This window comes from Aspergillus pseudotamarii (genome assembly GCF_009193445.1).
Source record: "Aspergillus pseudotamarii strain CBS 117625 unplaced genomic scaffold BDV38scaffold_6, whole genome shotgun sequence".
Lineage (NCBI taxonomy): Eukaryota > Fungi > Ascomycota > Eurotiomycetes > Eurotiales > Aspergillaceae > Aspergillus > Aspergillus pseudotamarii.
Window position 1 is genome coordinate 847,897 of NW_022475020.1, and position 19,554 is coordinate 867,450.

General features: G+C 49.9%; 7 protein-coding genes across 7 annotated transcripts; 2 read left to right on the plus strand and 5 right to left on the minus strand.

Annotated features, from left to right (window-relative positions):
* Positions 1 to 920: 920 nt before the first annotated feature.
* On the minus strand, positions 921 to 5,168 carry BDV38DRAFT_268297 (CHAT domain-containing protein; the record flags this gene model as incomplete). The annotated part of the gene is made up of 2 exons (XM_032056744.1): positions 921 to 1,014; positions 1,108 to 5,168. 2 exons carry the CDS (start codon positions 5,166 to 5,168, stop codon positions 921 to 923), a joined length of 4,155 nt encoding a protein of 1,384 aa, XP_031918109.1.
* Positions 5,169 to 5,361: 193 nt separating this feature from the next.
* On the plus strand, positions 5,362 to 7,533 carry BDV38DRAFT_278834 (putative caspase; the record flags this gene model as incomplete). Its single annotated transcript, XM_032058836.1, has 2 exons — positions 5,362 to 5,457; positions 5,506 to 7,533. The coding sequence occupies 2 exons, from the start codon at positions 5,362 to 5,364 to the stop codon at positions 7,531 to 7,533; spliced, it is 2,124 nt and encodes a 707-aa protein (XP_031918110.1).
* Positions 7,534 to 7,586: 53 nt separating this feature from the next.
* On the minus strand, positions 7,587 to 8,102 carry BDV38DRAFT_177942 (uncharacterized protein). Its single transcript, XM_032052032.1, has 3 exons — positions 8,019 to 8,102; positions 7,887 to 7,962; positions 7,587 to 7,835 (listed from the first exon to the last, which is right to left on the minus strand). Exons 1-3 carry the CDS (start codon positions 8,033 to 8,035, stop codon positions 7,641 to 7,643), a joined length of 288 nt encoding a protein of 95 aa, XP_031918111.1. The 5' UTR covers positions 8,036 to 8,102; the 3' UTR covers positions 7,587 to 7,640.
* Positions 8,103 to 8,272: 170 nt separating this feature from the next.
* On the plus strand, positions 8,273 to 9,773 carry BDV38DRAFT_295814 (uncharacterized protein; the record flags this gene model as incomplete). The annotated part of the gene is made up of 5 exons (XM_032062778.1): positions 8,273 to 8,665; positions 8,728 to 8,988; positions 9,067 to 9,337; positions 9,368 to 9,640; positions 9,731 to 9,773. The coding sequence occupies exons 1-5, from the start codon at positions 8,509 to 8,511 to the stop codon at positions 9,771 to 9,773; spliced, it is 1,005 nt and encodes a 334-aa protein (XP_031918112.1). The 5' UTR covers positions 8,273 to 8,508.
* A 2,794-nt stretch (positions 9,774 to 12,567) lies between these two features.
* On the minus strand, positions 12,568 to 13,176 carry BDV38DRAFT_236974 (uncharacterized protein). The gene has a single exon (XM_032053527.1). The coding sequence runs from the start codon at positions 13,048 to 13,050 to the stop codon at positions 12,769 to 12,771; it is 282 nt and encodes a 93-aa protein (XP_031918113.1). The 5' UTR covers positions 13,051 to 13,176; the 3' UTR covers positions 12,568 to 12,768.
* Positions 13,177 to 13,688: 512 nt separating this feature from the next.
* On the minus strand, positions 13,689 to 15,684 carry BDV38DRAFT_295817 (MDR family MFS transporter; the record flags this gene model as incomplete). The annotated part of the gene is made up of 3 exons (XM_032062779.1): positions 15,147 to 15,684; positions 14,400 to 15,056; positions 13,689 to 14,345 (listed from the first exon to the last, which is right to left on the minus strand). Exons 1-3 carry the CDS (start codon positions 15,402 to 15,404, stop codon positions 13,689 to 13,691), a joined length of 1,572 nt encoding a protein of 523 aa, XP_031918114.1. The 5' UTR covers positions 15,405 to 15,684.
* Positions 15,685 to 16,632: 948 nt separating this feature from the next.
* Positions 16,633 to 19,495, minus strand: BDV38DRAFT_177973 (beta-glucosidase). The gene is made up of 3 exons (XM_032052033.1): positions 18,623 to 19,495; positions 18,317 to 18,568; positions 16,633 to 18,263 (listed from the first exon to the last, which is right to left on the minus strand). The coding sequence occupies exons 1-3, from the start codon at positions 19,385 to 19,387 to the stop codon at positions 16,677 to 16,679; spliced, it is 2,604 nt and encodes an 867-aa protein (XP_031918115.1). The 5' UTR covers positions 19,388 to 19,495; the 3' UTR covers positions 16,633 to 16,676.
* Between the last annotated feature and the right edge of the window lie 59 nt (positions 19,496 to 19,554).

A 19,554-nucleotide genomic window follows, 5' to 3' on the forward strand; every position in this document is an offset into this window, starting at 1 on the left:
TCTGCACCTGTTGGTGTGCTGGGTGAGCCTCACATCCCAACACGCGAGTGGACCGTTTACCATCGTCTTGACGACGGTACTGCCTTCATGTTAGCTGGTACTGAAGCTAAGCCTCATATCTTCCCTATCATCATATTCTACCTCCTGTGGAACCATCCGTCCAGAAGAAACTGCATGAAGAGTTGGAAATCCTTCCCCCTAGTGAGCGGCGCCAGTACCCTCTCACCCAGCTTGAAAACCTTCATTACCTGGTACGCTCTCTCCCTTTCCCTGTTTTCAATGAAAGACATCAGCTAACTGAACTGCCACCATATACCAATGTCATCCACGAAGGTCTTTGTGTGGCCTATGGCCTAGCCAGTCGTTCATCGAGATTCGCTATCCAGGAAAGTCCGAACTACAAGAACCATACGGTCCCTGCGCGAGTAAGCAAGAACCTGTACCTTTAATGAACGTCAGCCATGTCATGTTAACCCAAGTCTCCTGGAACCCTAGACCCTCACTAGTCGGTCGACCTACTTGGTCCACACCGATGACAATGTTCACCCCAACTCCGAGAAGCTCAACTCCAATGGGCGAAGCAAGACCGCCCCAAGATAGGGTCCCACTCAAGTGGTTCATGGGAAGCATCGGGATAGTTCGGCCCTCCAGGGTGGCGGAAATTACCATATTTAGACATAGGAGTACCTAGAACACCAAATGAGAATATGTAACTTAACGAATAATAACCCTGGAAATAGACGCTTTTCGCTTGGATAGGGCTGGATGCAGCCAGTCAAATACTTTGGGTAGCCGCCATGTAAAAGTGTCAGAGGCGTATTAAGCATGCCCTGATGAACGGGAGGAGACTGGGGCAGAAATAAAGAATGGATGCCGGCCATTCACTGTAATTACACATCCACTGAACTGTAGATAGTAATCTATACTCCAAAGTGGACGTACGGGACCCAGTACCACGCCATATCCCTCTTCCGACGTCTCCTGCGGACTGCGTCTCTCTCGCTTTTAACTATACTAACAGCCGCACATGTGCTGGAGACACCACCTGCACATAATTCCGGATCCAACCCTCCATAGTCGTCTTCATCGTTACAGTCATCCAGCGACCTGGTCGTCACAGGTTCTCTGTCCATGTCCCGTAGTTTCCTCATGGCCATGTGCAACCCAAGGGCTACAGCATGATCTAATATACCATGATCGCGAATAAATTTGTAGAAGCTTCTAGCAATCTCAACGCAGTGAAAGTCCGAGACTTCCCAGAGTGTGCCAATGACATGACGAAACCCTGCAAGCTGGCACGAGTTGATGAGATGGATTCCTTCATCCTGAAGTCTTCTGGCGGTATTCGCTCCCGTTGAGCACGCGGATAAGTAGGCGAGGAATGGTGCGTTTTCTTGTAGCTTGAGGTCGCGGAGACTCCCTACAGTAAGCCGATTGTTGGCCCAGTCCTCGAGTAGGAGACAGCTTTCAGACGGCTCTTCATTGTCGGAAAGCCCGTGACCGGCAAAATGAAAAATCTGGCAGTCCTTCAGATGTTTCAGGAGTTGGGCTTTGGTGGGTTGAGCTAGTTCAATCTGCTGTAAATGCAGCGAGGGGCACAGCTCACGGAGCATGTCCACCTCTTTCGAAGCGAATGGGAGGGCTGACTGGCCAGGTGTCTCAGGCATTGCGACCAGAAGTGCGTACTGGGCTTTGGTGTCACTGCGGCGTCGGACATGGTGTCGTCGGCCATAGGCAAGGGCTCTGAGGGAGGTAGAGTACGACGAGACAACTCTATCGAGGACAGTTTCCTTTGAGCCGTTGGCATGGTTGCCGGCAGCGTGAATAGGAAACCGCGCGAGGAATCCTCCAGGAATCCACCATATGTGAGGCCAGTCACCATCTGACGGGGTTTGATTGTACTCTAGATAGCTCAAGACAGGCTCTGCAATGGCAGCCCATAGCCATTCAAGAACGCAGGCTGTATTTGACGTCAAAGCTTCATCCATGCGATGCGCATCCTCTATATTCAGATCCGGCAAATTCAATACAGCGATACTGTCAGCTTTGATGATGAAGGCATCGCAGCGGTGAGCGCTGACACTGAGAACGACCACCGGCCCCTGGTTCGCGATGGTCATCATGTCCTCGGGAGTCAGTGGCAGCAGGAATCTCTCGAATCCAGCGAGTCCTCTTATTTGTTGGATGACGTCGCTGAGTGATTCGTCCAGCTCATATCGCGTGTTCAGACACGACAAGGATCTATTTTGATCACGAATGTCTAACGATAGATCGGTCAACGTTGGGTCTGAGTCTAGTTGGTCTCGCAACTGTATGAACCTTGCTGCTAGTTGTGGGTGCTTCCTCTCGAGCTCGTCAGTGCTCGACCTCATCTCCGTGAGCAACCCAGTGATGACTCCAGAAGCGAGCTCAAGCATCTGCAGTGCTTGGCCAGGGCTCTTGCCCGCATTCAAGGCCACGGCGGCGGCAATGGAAGCGACGCCGCTGAACTCTCTCAGCCCAAGCTCCTTGTCCGTGTTGCTAAGGATTCTGGGGCTCAGAAGGGGAACAAGCTGAATAGCCTCCTCCAAGATGGCGCAGGCAGACACCCAGTCAGCATTGCCTGTCATGTAGAAAGATGCAGTAAGGCCCAGGTGAATGCGAGTGCTTGGATCGGCTTTCTTACTACAATCCCAGCCGGCCTTCACCACGCCGAGAATAGACGCATGGGCTTCATGAGCCGGCGACATACATCCTGGATATCTCTCGGCAAGCAAGTTTGCCAAGTTTTTGAGGAAAAGAGCTCGGAGGCGGTCATCCACCCCCGACAAGCTCGCCGATTCCCTCGCCGTTTCAATGGCCTTGTCGAGATCCTCCCATTCGGTCGACAAAACCGCCCGATCTCGAAGAATATTTGCAAGGCTGTAGAGCCTCCAGGCCTTCTCCTTGCCACCTGAAGGCGCGGTGGCTACTGAGACATTTGCAAAGAGTTCGGCCTCGTCGAGGTCGTCAATTATTCGATCTCTTACATAGCGGGACTGAAACATTTCTGCAAGAATGCCGGCTCGTATGTAAAAGAACCTGTCTCCATCAGACGTGGCGTCGAATGCGGCTCGTGCAGCCTCTATGGCACGGTCAAGTTGGTCCCCGTTTCCAGTGCCCGGGCGATGAGCAAGCTGCCAGGAAAGATTGGCGAGGCAGATGGTATGCTCCTCACTACCCGCGGGATACTCGTGCATGACTATCGTAGTCAACTCCATTGCACGGTCAAGATCCTCCACGGCTCCTATCTTTATGTATCGTTTGCACAGAAGCTCACCGATAGTGGCAAGTATAGTAGTGCGGTACCGATCAATGGAAGGCAAGTGTTCTAAGGCTCTTGAGAGTATGTCTATTGAAGCGTGAAGATCTTGAAGTGATCCGCGGGTATCGTATCTCGTGCCTAGTCTCAAAATCAGGGAAAACAAGCAGGTGTAGTAGTCATGATCAGTAAAATGGATGGAGCTGACAGCGCCCTTCAGCGCTTCAACAGCGGCGTCAACATCTTCATACGACTCCGTCGCTCGAGCTCGCAGGTTCGTCCAGATTCCAATATTGCAAGCCGCCTGTCGTCTCTCAACATGATCATGGGGTGCGCTTTCGCTTGCCTTTTTGGCATATTGGACTGCTTGGTCGATGTCATCCAATGATCCAAGTTGCTCAAATCGCTCGCTCAGTAGCTGACCAAGACTGTTCCAACATGCAGCTTGACAAGTGTTATCAGAGGGAGAGATTGCTAGGGCCTCCTCTACTGTAGAAGCAGCAAGAGTGAAATCGTCTATCTCCCCTTCCAGATGTTTTCTGCCATACCAAAGACCTAGTATTAGCAGGAACCACGGTCGCAGGGTGTGCCCAGTTGGCGAGTTTTCGAAGGCCTGCTGTAGAATGTCGATGACTTGTCTTGCTAAATCTGAATTTCCGCTGTGCTGAGGCGAAGACCCCGAAAAACCTCCGAAAGTAAATAGCCGGTTAAGCATCTCGGTCTCTTCGTTTCTTGGCTGTCTGAGAGTTGCCCTGATAATGTCAATAGCTTCATGAAAGTCGCCAATTGTTCTTGTGTGTCGAAAGCGTTCAGCAAGGTAGAGACTCAACTGGCCGGAGAGCTGTGGTGATTGAGTTCCATTCAAAGCCACTTTGGCTAGTTCTATAGCTCTATCTAGATTATCTAAGGTCTGGGTCATTGCAAATCGCTTGTAAAGACACTTCGTGTAAACCTCAATGAACTGTAGCTGGTCCGTGTGTCCGGCTACCATGTCATCCAATGCCGGGCTCATGGCTTCAATGGCTTGGTCTACATTCTCTACAGCCCCAGTCTCATTACATCGAGCAAGAAGATAGGTTCCGAGAGATACCAAGTAAGAATTGCGATCAGGATCATCCAAGGCGGTGGCCGCCAATGCCTCATAGGTACCTTGTACGCCACTATCCATGGCCTGAAGCCGGAACTCTGAAGGAGCAGATGCCATAAGTCGGTTTGTCATATCCACAGCACGGTGGAAGTCTTCAGGCCGTCGTTGCCCATGGAAGAAATATCGTTCCCCGTTCCATTTGGTAAGCTGGATCAGCCACGCGTGCTGCCATTTCGGATCATCGGAGGGCAATTCAAGCAGCTCTTCTCCAAGTTGGATGAGTTGTTCCAGATCGGACAGCGTGCGAGTCCCATTATAGCGGCTCTCGAGAAGCATATAGTATTGCATCACCAAGTCACGGCGGTTTGTGTCTCCTTGAGGTACAGCTTCGGCTTGGGTTTTCGCATGCTCGATGAAAAGATCCAGCTGCTTCGGTACTGGCTCATTCGCGACAGCATCGACATTCAGACCCATGGTGACGGCCAGGTCAGCTATCTGCTCTTGCTCTTCTTCCAGTTCACTTAGCCTCGCCGTCATTGCGGACAAGATCTGGTTGCGTCCATCCCAAAATGGACTGTCGTTGGCCGTCATAGCTAATAGCTGTTCCGAGCGAGCACGGGCACGAACGAGGTATTCGCTGTTGCCTAACCTGTTGAAAGCATGGAACAAAGCACATACTGAAAGTAGAATGGTTGTCTCATCCTCGCCATCTTCGTATAGTTCGGCAAAAGCAAGGAGTTCATCGTCACTGGCGGATTCAAGTAGATTGGCAACCTCGGGGTCGATACCAGGGGAAGCCATATGGTGTTAATAGATTTGATGATAGGCTTCTCTAAGACAGGCAGTTTCGGGGGGTATCACCTTTTATTAGAGACAGGAACGACTCTGGAGAAAGATGGGCGCTTAAACCCCCTCTTCCTTTTGGTCTCTCAATATCGTTTCGGAGGTAGCCGCCTAGTCTAAAAGGCTTTTGTCTTATAGGCCAGTATCAAAGATGGCTTTACCCCAGCCTCGTTGCTTGCATCTGTTGGGGTCGTGGCCAATGGCATGCAACCACGAACCCGCTCAGCCCCCGGACAGCGAGGCTGAGGTTGGCCAAAATGCCGCTAACCAAGCGCTTACTTGCTAACGCTTGCAGTTACCTAGTACAGCCTCTAGAATTAGCATTATATCAAGCACTCTGAATCTGTGCGCAATGCCTGATCGCTGGGCAATCCTGATCGGCATCAACGGGTACACCACGAAGCCGTTGAGGGGCTGCGTAAACGATGTTAACTTGATGAAGGCGTATCTCGAAGCTAGCTCGAGTCCAATCAAGGTGACAGCGCTTACAGCGACTCCGACCACAGACCCAGGAAGCTCACCACTGCAAGAGAAACACGATCTATGGCCGACGCTATCGAATCTCAAACGCTGTGTAGACCAGATCCTAGCCCTCGCTGTGTCCGGGGATTTCGTGTACATTCACTTCTCCGGGCATGGGACTCGGTTTCCACGGCCGCCTCGACTAAAGTACGGAAAGAAAAGTGGTGGCGACGTGGGCCTGCTTTTTCTCAATGACTCTGCAACTGAATGCGATGAACTGCGAGGCCTGGCGTTGGCAAATACCTTGAAGCGAATGACTGACCGCGGCCTTTTCGTGACGTTGACACTTGACTGCTGTTTCTCAGGTGATGTATACCGTCAGCACGAGCACGCTAATGACAACATTCGAAGCATGGAGCATGAATTTGCGTTTGATATCCCAGCCGATCCAGAAGTCAATGGTTCCAGGGAAGGTCACCAGCATTACAGCCTGCGAGATGCACGAGCATTGCCCAATTGGTTGGTGAAGCCAGAAGGATACCTCGTCATCACCGCTTGTGGCCCTCATGAAGTAGCCAGGGAGGTTAGCTTGAACGGACTATCGTATGGCGTGTTATCCTATCACTTGCATGGCATCCTCACTTCTCTTTTCGCCCGAGCAACTCAAGTCTCCGTTCACACTATATATAACGCCCTTGTGAGCATGGTCCATCAAAATTTGGCAAAACAAACCCCGATGCTGTATGGAAGCAATGGCGCTTTCTTTTTCGGTGAAGTCCTGCATGGGGGCCATGCTACAAATATATCGGCCACGTACAGCAGTCAACAGCTTGTCTTGGAGGCGGGACACGCACACGGGGTCAACCTGGGTGACGAATATATCCTATCTCCTTTCTGGGCAGGTGAGAACGTAGATGGCACTGTGAAAGACGAGACCCTCAGGGCTATGGTCATGTTTGTCGGCCCGGTCACTTCAATCATCGAATTACTTGATATCTCCATGTCAACCGCAACGGCCAGCCATTGGAAGGCACAATTAGTTTCGCGGCAGGCTTCGACTCGGGTTGGTCTTATGCGTTCCATCAGCAGGCCCTCTGACCTTGTCACTGCTCTACAGCAGCTGCCCTTCAATCGTCTCTCAGACATCGCTCGCACGAGTGCCGACCAGTGTGGGCTTTATATACAATTTGACAAGAACAGAGGGTATGAGCTCCTCGACGCCGATAAAAAAGCTCTTCCTCTGCCGCCCATCCAGCAATTGGACCCTTTGACCAAAGCAGTTGATCACATTGCAACATTCTCATACTACAAAGCAGTTGAGCCACCCAGTCATGATAGTGACTTCCAGTCGCTGTTTGACATCAGCATGCGCAATGAACAGAATGCGAAATATAACATGGAAGGTGTAGTCGACGTCGTAGATCAAGAGGAGCTAACCCTAACGGTCACAAATCTAAGCCAAACTGTCACACTATACGTGACAGTCCTCAATTTTACTCCCTCATGGCAGATCCAGTATCTGTCCGGCGAGGAGGGGGGCACTTGTTTTGACGTCGTTCCGCCTGTGGACCCAGCTCTACACTTTACCGGAACAACAGAGATGGCATTCGCTATGGCAGTGCCGAAACATCTACGCTCATCTGGGTGCTGCGACGATATAATCAGGATTATCATCACGAATACTCCTACTTCGTTCGACTCGCTCCTTCTGCCCAAGCTTAGCAGTATCCTGGGGCAGTCTACGAGGGGAGAAAGTCCGGGGCTAGACTCGACAAAATCAATAAAAGCCGTTCCCCAAATCTTACGTCAACGTGAAGAAAAAGTGGCAATATATACGATCACCATACGCACATATGTATGAAGTGAATGTAGTATACAGATCGCAAGGGGATACTACTCGGCCGTTGGATATACTAGTAGTATATACCTCGACAGCCCCATGAATTTTAGTGCCCAGAATGAGAACACTTATACTGCTTCCACTAGGTCCGATTCCTCGAATACTGTCTTCCCGTCTACAGAGACCTCTGTTCCATCATCCATGCATAGCGTGTACTTGCCCGAAATCACCATTTCGACCAGGTACGGTCCATGGGTTTCGATCGCGTCATGACAGCGCCTAACTGAAACATGGACCAGATCGCCGGGATAAAACCGGGTCGTCTATGTATATTAGTTTATGGAAGATGCAGCACTTGTATTATAGCGTCTTACCTGCGAGTAGGGCAGGATCGAAGCCCGGCCCTGGTCGTCGTAACCGACGGGTGCCTCATGGTGCCTATTTTCCTTTCTGCGGATATGAGTGCACTAAAAATAGAAGTAGATAGTTAAACAACGTAGTCTCACACTTGACAAGTGTCCATTATCTGCTGAATCTAGAAGTCGATGGCTGATTGACCAAAATCGAGAGGCGAAAGGTAGAGACGCAAGCAACAGGTTGTCTGGCCGTTTTCTTCCTTGTTGGGTTTTATATATATGTGGTCCTTCTCAGATAGAGCTAGATATCACTATTCCGCTGGGCAGGAATGCGTAGGTGTCATTGGGCATCCACCATCTGCAGGCGCTCCCTAGCCTAGCAGAGTAGTGGCTGCGCCTCGATTGTCAGCCTTGCGCGCTACATGATAGCAGCGCCTCTGCCTACAAGGTGAACCTCTTCTTAAGTCCGCTAAGACGTCATTTCACCACATGATCTATTGGTTTTGATTGAGTATCAAGCAATTTGGTACTAAATCTGGTACCGAATCGTCACTTCCAGCACCGACAATGAAAAACGTACTGCTCAAACCGACAAACCCACACAGAGGGTAGGCTAGACTTAACAGACCAGCCTTTGAAGATGTCGTCTACTTTGCTGCCACTGCATGCTTCAGGAGCTACACAAAGCTGTGGGGTCCCAGCTAGTAAACTGGAAAAGACGCCCAGCCCCGAGCCAGACGTCGGCCACAAAAATGAGACCATCAAGGCCAGCCGACAGGCCTCGAGCACAACAAAAAGTAAGCCCAGACGCCCTATCCATGTTACCTTCCTGATAGTTCCGTGCTACCCATCCACCCAGTCGAGGATTACCCGCTTGGTCGCCCCCGGTACGGAGCCCTAATCGCCTCACACGAATCCTTCCAGGTCTATCGACAGTTCTCGTATCTCCGGACGCGTCTGCTGCTCGATAAACAAGACCGGCTAGCGCAATTGGAAGATAAGCTGCGCGATATCGACCAAAATGAACAACATCCTCTTTTCCTGTCGAGCAGCCGGCTGGACCGGAACGAGGCGCGGAAAGCAGTGCTGGCTGAGATTGATGTTGCGTTGTCGGATTACGGTATGCCCTATGCACCTGGCTTCCCGTAACCCGAATGCTGTTAGGAGGCATACCTACTGAAAAAAAGAGCATGCATAGATACCTTCATCGAAAGAACTGCACGCACAATACAGCCCCTCGCCGCGCCGCAGGAGCGCAACATCGCCAACCTCCGCAACTGGATCGAGGGCAACCCCTGCCTCGCACGCCACTACACTGAGTATATCACGCAGTCCCGTCACCACGACGACCTGTTAGCCCTCTGTAAGTCGCCAGACAGCGCACTGGCTCGCGTGGAGCTCTGGATCAAGGACTTTCTCAAGACGTATTTGGCGGCACCGTACAAGGCATGTCCAAACTCTCTCGTTCAGTGAAGACGTAGCAGACATACTGATCGAAGATGCTGGCTACCGAAGAAAATGTGTTCTTCCATCTCATCCGACGCTCATATCCTCATCTACCACGGCCGCGTGTTGGGCCAGATCGCGCGCACGGCGATCGCGCTGCTCCTCCTCGTCTTCCTGCTTGTGCCCGTGGTAATCTGCCACTCGTTCGGCGCGGGTCGCGAAACGGCGAGTCTGGTCGTGATCATTGTGTCCACCGTGCTGTTTATGTGCATGATGTCGTGGCTTGTCAGAGCGAAGACGGTCGACTTGGCGATTGTGGGGTCTGCGTGGGTTTCCTCTCAGTTCCTTTTTGCACTTTTGAATATATCCGTACGTGCTTTGGTAGGACGGTTACTGACGGCGCGTCTTGGCTGTAGGTACGCGACTGTTTTGACGGTGTTTATCACGGGGACTGGGTAGATTGGCATATACCTCGCAGTGTGTTGATTATCAATGGGACCCCGATAAGCTGTGCGGCGGAGCATAAGCTTGGTGCTGCTGTTGAGACTATTCCGGGTGTTGGTGCTGTTGATAGCGTGGTGTGGAGAGTTAGGATAGGGCTAGGGGCCTGAGTTCGGGGTTCTGGCATGGACGGCTGCTGGATAATATTAAATTCATTTTTACTTTTCTAATTATATATAGATTTAAGATAGATTAATGAAAAAAACACAAGAGAAGGCAAATGCCCATACATTTGATTTGAATGTTTCAAAAGTTTGTTGTATCATAGATGCCCACCTTTTAAAGTCGTTCAAGAGACATAAGATTCAGCATTTCTATAACTGTTTCAGTAAGCGAGTCACTCAACCCTAGCTAGGGCTTGCTGGACATGTGCTCTATCTCTAGAAGCTGCCCATTATGTTAGAGACGCCCAGCTTCTATCTTCAAACCATATCATATGGACTATGTGAACTGTACAGCTATCTACAGGAAATAGAATTTGGGGGCAAACACGTTTATTCTTTGGGGTGTAGAAATTATGCGAGAGCGTGAACCAGCGTTGAACCTAGTCAGGACTCAAAATGTTAGCACTGGGACTCAACTGTCACGAATACACAGAATCTAGCAAGACTTGATGATAATCTCAGACGATGTCGCTCTTCCAAAGCAAAGGATGGTGTGATCATTATCTCTGATAGATGACATTCACATCGGCAAAATAGTGTCTAATCATGGTATGGAGGTAGAGGGCAATAATTAGGCATTAACTGACTTACCAGCTGGATCTTGAGCCGAACAGGAGCTGCTGTTCTTCCCAGGGGTCTCTGAGAATGATGCGAGGGATGAGAGAGGATTGCAAAAGAGCACCATTTTGAAGCAGTAATTCCCTTACTTTTATACCCCGGCCAAGACAAGGAAGCAATCAAGTCTCGCGAGATAGCTATATACCCGCCGGCTACCAGCTGTCAAACCGATGATCGTATTACGCAGTATGACCTGCTAGGTGGATCCAAGATTGGAAGCAGGAATGACCATTCCCCACGAGGCTCTAGAGCTTGTAATCGAAGGCCTACTAAGCTCTTCATTGTTGTAACATGATCCGAAGCCAAGATCGGGTCAGTCATCAGTGGATAATGAGGCGCACCCACCTGGAATCCACTGGCTGCGTGGTCACAGAATGATATCTGAATACCATATCTTCAAAAGTGAAGTGCCAAGGACAAATGATAGGTGCTATTTTCCCATACACTTTATGGATATATGCAGATGTACAATATGTACTCTACAGAGTATACAAGGTAGGGCCCCTACTTCCGTTGTGTAGATCTACAACAAATCACCGGTAAATCGCTGATTAGTATCCCTCCACTAGCTATTCGAACAACTACTTCACATGTTTCTCCTAAATCTGATTACGCATACGCAGCTCACTATCAATGCTACTATGCGGGGAACGCTAGTAGTGGGACTCACCAAATCGGACCGTTCGGCTGCTTCTCCACTACTGCAAGTCTGTCTCAAACTACGCCCGAGTTGTCTAAGTCGCTAGTGTTGCGCCAATCAACTCCTCACAAGATGTGAGGGTCTTCGGGGAGGTAACTCATGATGGCTCATAGTGGCTCATGTTAGCTCATGCTAGATCACTCAGGCTCATACTGGCTCACACTGGCTCATATTCAACGACACCATATCATATAGCATAAACAGGTAAATACGAGTTTGTGATGTGGTAATAATATTGTCTATCTCTTGATTACCCGGGATTTACGCGAGCGTAACATTTCAACTGACCTTGTTTAATGCACTCTGAATTTATATATGACTCTATACATAGATATGATATGCTCTTATCACCGGTCGCCAAAGGCCTGACTCGAGTGTCCAGTACCACAGCCAACCCTGTTCTTACTGAGGCGTTACTCAACTCTATGGCAAGCCCTACACTGACCAACTCTCATCCCGATATCCTTCAAGCGCGTATTGCAAATGATGAGTTTTACTGATGACCATGGCCCTGTATTACAATAAGGTCTACCATGAGGAAATCATTGGCCTGGCTTACAGTTTCACCGTCGTATCCCTGTATCCCGAGGTTTTGAAGATTCAGAAAGAAATTGAGATAAGATTCCCACCACCGAGTGACAAGCCAACAACACAGGTATATAGGCTGAAGAGATCCTGTGTAATATTCTCTAGATATGATTTCTATCACCATTAAGTGGTAAAAAGATCAGCGCAGCTTTCGTTACCATTTACCCCAAACCACACAACATGCTTAAGCAATCAACCAAACTCATGAAGGCCTACGAGGATGAAAACCTCATATTATGATGGAAGGACATCGCACTATATTTAACGCTCAGTGTGAGTCTAAGCATAGCCATCTTCATATCAACCCACGCTTAAGTCAAATTTTAAGACTACAAATCCATAAAAAGAATACTACCTACATCCTGCCCCTCCCGATTGATAGTCTCTTCCGACCTTCTTTTTCGCTATTGATGTCTTGACGAATCGATTGCGTTCCGTGCTCCGGTGGGAGTGTGACACATTGCATCTATCATACATGCAATATTTACTTTTCACTATCTGGAACTGTGCTTTTTCTTACCCTGGCTTATCGGATATCATGTTGAGATACGAGTACTTCGAATAGCAGGGATATCAAGGTATGGTTTATGGCCGGGGGGAGTAGATATGCCGTAAAGCTCAATGGATCAATATTCTATGTTCTTTACCACAGCTGATGAGCGTCTCTCTTATAAATATCCCTCTGTACTCTTCATCACTAAGTGCTATCTTTCACCATCCATGAACTAACACATCAACATAATCAGCAGTCACTACCCACACAAAGAAACCCAAGGCGTTTCAACATACAAAGCGAAGCGAAGCATATATCCCCTTTCATAGAAACAAAGCACAAAACATCCTAATAAACCCCTATAACTATAACTCAAAAGATAAAAGAACGTTACTCCTCCCCCCGAAGAATATACCTCAACCACTCCCTCTCCTCTTCCAACTGATAAACATACATTTCCAGCGCTTCACACTCGTCCTTGACCTGCTGCAGCTCGGTCTGCACTCTGGCGATCTGATCTAGCTGTCTCTGGCTGTATGAGCGTTTAGACGTGGAGTGTTTCTTGTTGATCTGGTATTGGGTTCTCGGGTGAGAGATATTGGGGGTTGAGGTATCGGGAGGAGTTGGTTTAGATGATGTAGAGGATAGGGTTTGACCTGGGTTGGGGCCCATTCTTTTGTGTTTTTGTTGAGTTTGTGTGTCTGGTGGGCTTTTGTGTTTGGTTTAGTGGTGGATGGAGTTTGGACCTGTTGATATGGGTTTTGGGTCGTTTGTATAAACGTATTGTGAGTATGAGGTGTTGAGTATGAAAGTATGTGAAACGAGAATAGACTGGACGGTTTTGATCGATATCAAGACTAGTTCATCGCGTTAAGAACATACGCAAACATGATGACTATAGGCATGATCCTATCAGGAGGAATATATTATTTAACAAAAGAACGGGAAATACGAAATCCATAACCGGAGTAAAACGTCTATACGACGGTCCCGAGAATGAGTCAATCAAGGGAAGACCTAACGAAGATAGCTTCGCCGGCCCGGCGCCACTGCCTATATAATCTAATCCGGGAGGGCCTTATTTGGTCAGACTTCCGTCTTCCTCATGCTATTCTCATACGAGGTGTACTTCTTGTGGTTAATCGGGTGTGGCATGTGGATTGTGAGGTTGGTTAATTTTGAAGAGTTTGATCTTTTTCTTTTTACTTTTTTTTTATCTTACGCAGAACATTAATAGGAAGATGATTGGCATAAATAGGGCATCAATTCGTAGAGATCTAATTAAATACTAAAACCAAGTAAGTGCCGATCTAAATCGACTCAGATGATGTATCATCCTTCTTCGGGTTCTTCACCGACACCCACTGCATACCCAAAACACCCAGAGCCGCACAGCAAGACAGAGCAACCCCAACATAAAACGTCTGATCCAGAGCCTTATTATACGCGAACAAAACACCCCGATAGAGATCCTGCGGCACGAGATTCTTGATATCGGTAGCACCGCCGGACAAGATAGCACTCGCGTCAGCCTCAGGCACGGGCGTAGCCAGGTTGGTTCGCAACTGATTCGAGAACACGTTTTGGGCCACCGAGACGAAGACCGCGGCGGACAGATTTTCCGTGAAGATGACGACAGCGGTGCCGATTGGGATGTCTTCAAGGGGTAGGACACATTGGGGCGCGGCAAAGGCCGTCTGTAGGCCGCTGCCCACTCCGGCGCCGACGAGGAATTGGTAGCCGATCCATTGGGCGTGACCAGAGTCCACTTGCAGGGTGGAGAGGAGGCCGCTGCCGATGGACATGAGGATCACGGTGAGGTAGGCGAAGGGCATGTAGTAACCGATTATGGAGGTGAGGGCCCCGCCCAGGAGGGAGAATATGACGCTGCCTAGGAGCATGGGGAGATTCATGATTCCGGATTTGATTGCGCTGGCGCCTTTAACGGCTTGTAGCCAGATTGGGATCTTGGGTTAGGGTTAGTGGGGTTCGTGTCTTTGGTCGATTGTTATGGAACTTACATAGTACAGCAACAGGAAGAAGCCGGCGGTCACGCACGAACCAAATAGAGCAGATCCCCAGACGTTCCGGTTGCTGAAGACACGGCCTGGCACTGTCGCACGATCTCCACTGATATACTGAATGACAATGAAAGCGATGAAGAGAAGACCGGCAAGCACAAATAGAGCTATGATGCGGCCATTCTTCCAGGGGTAGGCAGAACCGCCCCACTGAAGCGCGAGCAGCAGGCAAATGACCCCGGGCAAAAGACACACGGTTCCTGGAAGATCCATCTGCTTGAGCTGGTTCAGGAAACCAATCTCGCCCTTCTTGCTGCCGCGGAACGGGGAGATGAAAAAGGTAATGATGACAGCAGGAAGCACTCCGAGAGGCAGGTTGATGTAGAAACACCATCTCCAGGAAATGTTGTCCGTGAAGGCACCCCCCATCAGAGGACCTGCGATGGACGCAATGCCATACATGGAACCCATCATACCGATGAACGCCGGACGTCGGCGTGGAGGCACACAGTGGGCGATGAGCAGGAAGGAACCGTTACCGATACCACCACCGCCAATGCCTGCAATGGCACGGCCGACAATCAGAGCCGTCGAGCTTGGGGCCACGGCGCAGATCAGAGACCCCAGTTCAAAGATAAACAGTGCCATGAGGTAGATCTATTTCACTACGTAGAAGGTGAATAGCTTCCCCCATATCAATTGGAAGGCGCAGTTTGTGAGGAGATACGCGCTGGCATACCAGCCGACGTCGCCGAGAGCGTGAAATTGGTCGGTAATCTTTGGGATAGCGCTCGAAATGATGGTGTTGTCGAGTCCCACGAGAAACATGGCAAGGTTCAAGCTTAGGACGATGATTGCCAGCTTGAATGGGCTGGGGTATTGAGGCTCGTCTTCTTGCTTGTTGCCGTTCTCTGAATCTCTGAGGGTTCCAGTCGAATGGGACTCCTCCTTCTCTAGCGGTTTGTCTTTTGAGGTGAAGAAATCCTTCATGATTGCGAGCACCATATGTGCAGACTTATCGGGGCAATCGAAGGGAAACAGGATGATAGACGACTTCCGATATCAGTCGTCGATTGACAAGTTCCCTTCTATAGGGAAATCAAGGAGAGGCTTTGACTTGTCGAGCGGGATAATACTTCTCACAAAGCATCCAGATAGTTGTGGCATACTGACGGTATAAATATTGTATGAACCTCAATCCATAGCACGCTTAATGTTTACCTTCCTTGGCCTGTATTCAGGCCCCCAATCACAAGAGTGGACGGAATTCACGGTGGATCCCGCCAAGACATGAGTCATGTTCACTCAGGATGATTTGAATACAATGATTGGTGGAGGTCCTTAAGGTTCAATCCGTCTCCCGCTTCAAGATCTACACTAGCTCATTAATGGTCTAGTCTCCTGTCATTTCTTCTCATCTTTTTTCTTTCTTTCTTTCTTTCTTTCTTTCTTTCTATCATTTTTTTTTTCTCATTATCAAAAGTGTTGTTACCCCACAAGAGCTTATTCGACTCATTCGATGTCACTCCGACTAGCAATGATTATAAGCAATAAAGCAAATAAGAACACAGAGTAATTTAGAATATCCCAGTTACATAACCAGTAGGTAATAAACAGCAGGTCGCGCAGATATTAAACGACTAGACCACTCATATTACAACCTAGTTGTTCGGACTGGAAATAGCATATACAGGCGACCTCTTGCAAGCCAATATCTGCATCTTATGGAAGTCTTACGGCTCGGCTCGAACCCTAAGATATCCACTGGCACTTGACACGTGTTGAGTGGGTATTATTTCCGCGTATTCTCTTCTTGGAGCAGCCATGGCCCATGTCTAGGTCATAGAGAATGAACCAACACTGATTAATGCATTACATACGATCTGATAAATCACATATACAGTAGCATGAAAACAGGCAAACAGTGATGACCTTCGTTCGGGTATAGCTGACCATATGAGCTTCCATTCTAACATGTCTGAATCCCACCGTTGTCTCGTATTTTCTCTTACTTCTATCCTAATTTACTTATTTCAGCATTATTTTTTCTCCATGGTGGTCGTTTATTTTATATACACAATGTTCCCTAAATATACTATTCTTCTGAATATGTGCACTGAATTGTGTACAAGTATGAGATCTGATTCAACTCCTGAGAACATCCAAGGCTTGATGATATACGCAAAATGATATTACTGCCATTATATAAATCCCACATGTAAAGCTCAAAAAAGGACAAACACCAGCCAGAACCACATATATACAACCCAACTCAACCTACTCCAAAGTAGAACACCCTTCCCCAACCACACACCCAACACGTAAATCCGTCACGCTCTCCCCAACCCAGAACTTCACTCCCTCCCCATTGACAGGCGCCTTCCAGTCCTGAACAACAACATCCCAAACACTAAGATCCTTGCGCGTGATATCCAACGTGAGGACCTCACTCTCCCCCGCAGCCAAGATCTTGGTCTTCTCAAACTGCCGCAGCTGTCGAGATGGCGTATCCAGTCCCAGGCTACTGGGCAACTCGACATACAGCTGGGCAACGGCACGACCATCCCGAGAGCCCGTGTTCGTGACTTTGACCTGTACCGAAAAGGCCACGTCCCACAAGGCTGGGTTGCCTCCCTCTGCTCCGCCGGCACGAGGGGCGAGCTGGGGCTCCGTGGTGTAGCCGTCCGGGTAGGGGTATGTTTTTGATGAGTTGGCGGCTGCACCTTCCGGGTTGTCTAGATAGGGGTAGAGGTAGCGCCAGATACGGTTGAAGTTCTTGGGCCAGGCGACTTCTGACGCGGCGGGTTTGGTGTTGGGGTATGTGGGCGTGGAGCCTTTAGAGGGTCGCGCGGCGGGGTAAGCGGCGTCCAGGGGTTTGACGATGGAGAGTTTGGGCTCGGAGAAGTTGAACTTGGTGTACGAGAGACCGTGCCCGAATGGGTATCGAGGAGTGATGTTTGCTTTCAGGAAGTGTCGGTAGTCAATGTAGAGGCCCTCGGTGTAGTCGTCTTGGATTTGGCCGAATGGCTGAGCAATGAGTCCGACGCTCTCCGGATAGTCTGATTCACTGCGAGGGATGGTGTAAGGCAGATGACCGCTCGGGCTATAGTCCCCGAAGAGGATATCGGTTAGTGACCAGCCGGCCTCCTGTCCCGGTAGGTGAGCGACGAGCACCGCTTTGACGGAGTCGAGGTCGATCCATTCTTCCATCAGGATGGGTCCCACGGTATGCACCACAACGACGACGTTTGAAAACTTCTCCGCAGCGGCTTTGACAAGGTTATCACCGTTGTGCCATGCGTGCAGCCCGGCCAGCGTGCGGTCTCCTGGATTGCCATCGACGGTGATGTAGTTCTCGCCGGAGTCCGAGTTGATAAAAACGATTGCAATGTCATCGGGGCCTGCAGAGACGCCCAAAGGAAACGTGTCAGTGATGTGGAATTCGGCATTGGATGAGATATTGGCTATCGCTTCTTGCGGCGTGATGAGATACGGGAGTCTGGATGTTCCGCTGCCCCAGCCCATGGTCAGTACGCCTTTGTTGCAGCCTTTATCAGTGCAAGAGTTGATCCCGTCCGAATTGGTCCCAGCATCGGTGCCAAAAATCTTCAAGGTGTCATTCCGTTTCAGAGGTAGGGCATGATCGTCATTCTTTAGCAGCGTGATTGCGTCCCTGGCGACGGCCCGGGCCGTGATATTGTGGTTGCCCTGGACATTGACGTACTGATTAACAGTGCCACTCGGGGAGAATAAGGCGCCAGGATACAACGGTCCAGTCTCATCCTCGGTGTTTGATGAGAAGTTTGGCAGCGGGTAGTCTTTGTCCTGCCCCATTTTGTACCATGTTGCGACGATTCGCGTGACCTATAATTCTTCACGTTAGCCAAAGACCAAACGGGGAGCGTCAGCGGGCCTACCATGTCATTCAGACGCTCGACCGGAACTGAGCCATTAAGCACGGAGCGCGACAGCTCCCACGCCCAGTAGCTCGTGCCCAAGAGTGGGATAGCCCCGTCACCCGGCATGCTCATGTCCAGACCAGCCAATGCTGATGAAACTCCACCAATGTGAGCCAGCCAGTCGGTGACGACAAAACCCTGGAAGCCCAGTTCGTCCTTAAGGATTCCATTGATGAGTTTGCTATTCTGGCTGCAGGCGGACCTGTTCACCTAAAATCCACTTAGTCAAATCTGTCGGGGGTTCAGGTGCGGAGACCAGTTTACATCGTTATACGCAATCATGACCGAACCCGCACCGGCTCTTACACTTTCCGCAAATGGCCACAGGTACAGCTCATGCATGGTCCTGTCATCGATATTTGACGAATAGCCCTGAGTGATCACACTGCTCATGCGATGCTGCTCCTGTTCGTTTCCGATAAGATGCTTGAGCGAGGCAATGGCACCCGTGCTTTGCATTCCTTTAATGGTCAACGAGCCCCCAAAGGCCTGTAGACTAGGATCGGCTCCGAACGACTCCCAATTGCGACCCCCCCGGGGCTTCCGCCCGATCGGGCCCACCGACGGCCCCAAAAGAACGTTGATACCCTTTCCTCGCGCCTCTTCGCCAAGACCGACTCCGCGCTCGTACATCAAGTCCTTGTCAAATGTGGCCCCAACCGTGATTCCGGCCGGGAATGCCGTATTATGATCCGAATTGCGGACTCCGAGGGGAGAATCGTGAAGGCACAGGTTGGGGATCCCGAACCGGGGAGCACTGCCAGTCTGGCCGGCACAGGGACCCATGAAGATGCCCGTACCGCTTGTGAGATTGACCTTCTCGGCCAAAGTCATATTACTTACAACCCGGTGTGCCTTCTCGTAGGCACTGGCCCATTCCGATACCCATCCTCCATTCGGAGCCGGGTAATATGGAGGGGAGTAAGCTTCTGCAGAGGCTCGTGATGTCAGAGTCTCTACCCCAGGGGCAGACAGAGCCCCCGGAATTAAGTAAGACAAAAGAGCCAAATAGGCCGGGAAGGCAGCCATGATAGAGTACTAGAGGCCAAGAAAAGCCGACTAGCGATAAGACGTCATTAAGCTAGAGAGGAGGAGAGGGTGGGGGGTTATCTTTATAGGAATACGTCGGAAGGCCGCAACGCAGGGTGCTCGGTCATGGGATCGTGATTTAAGGCTGGAGGTATCATTCACCAGAG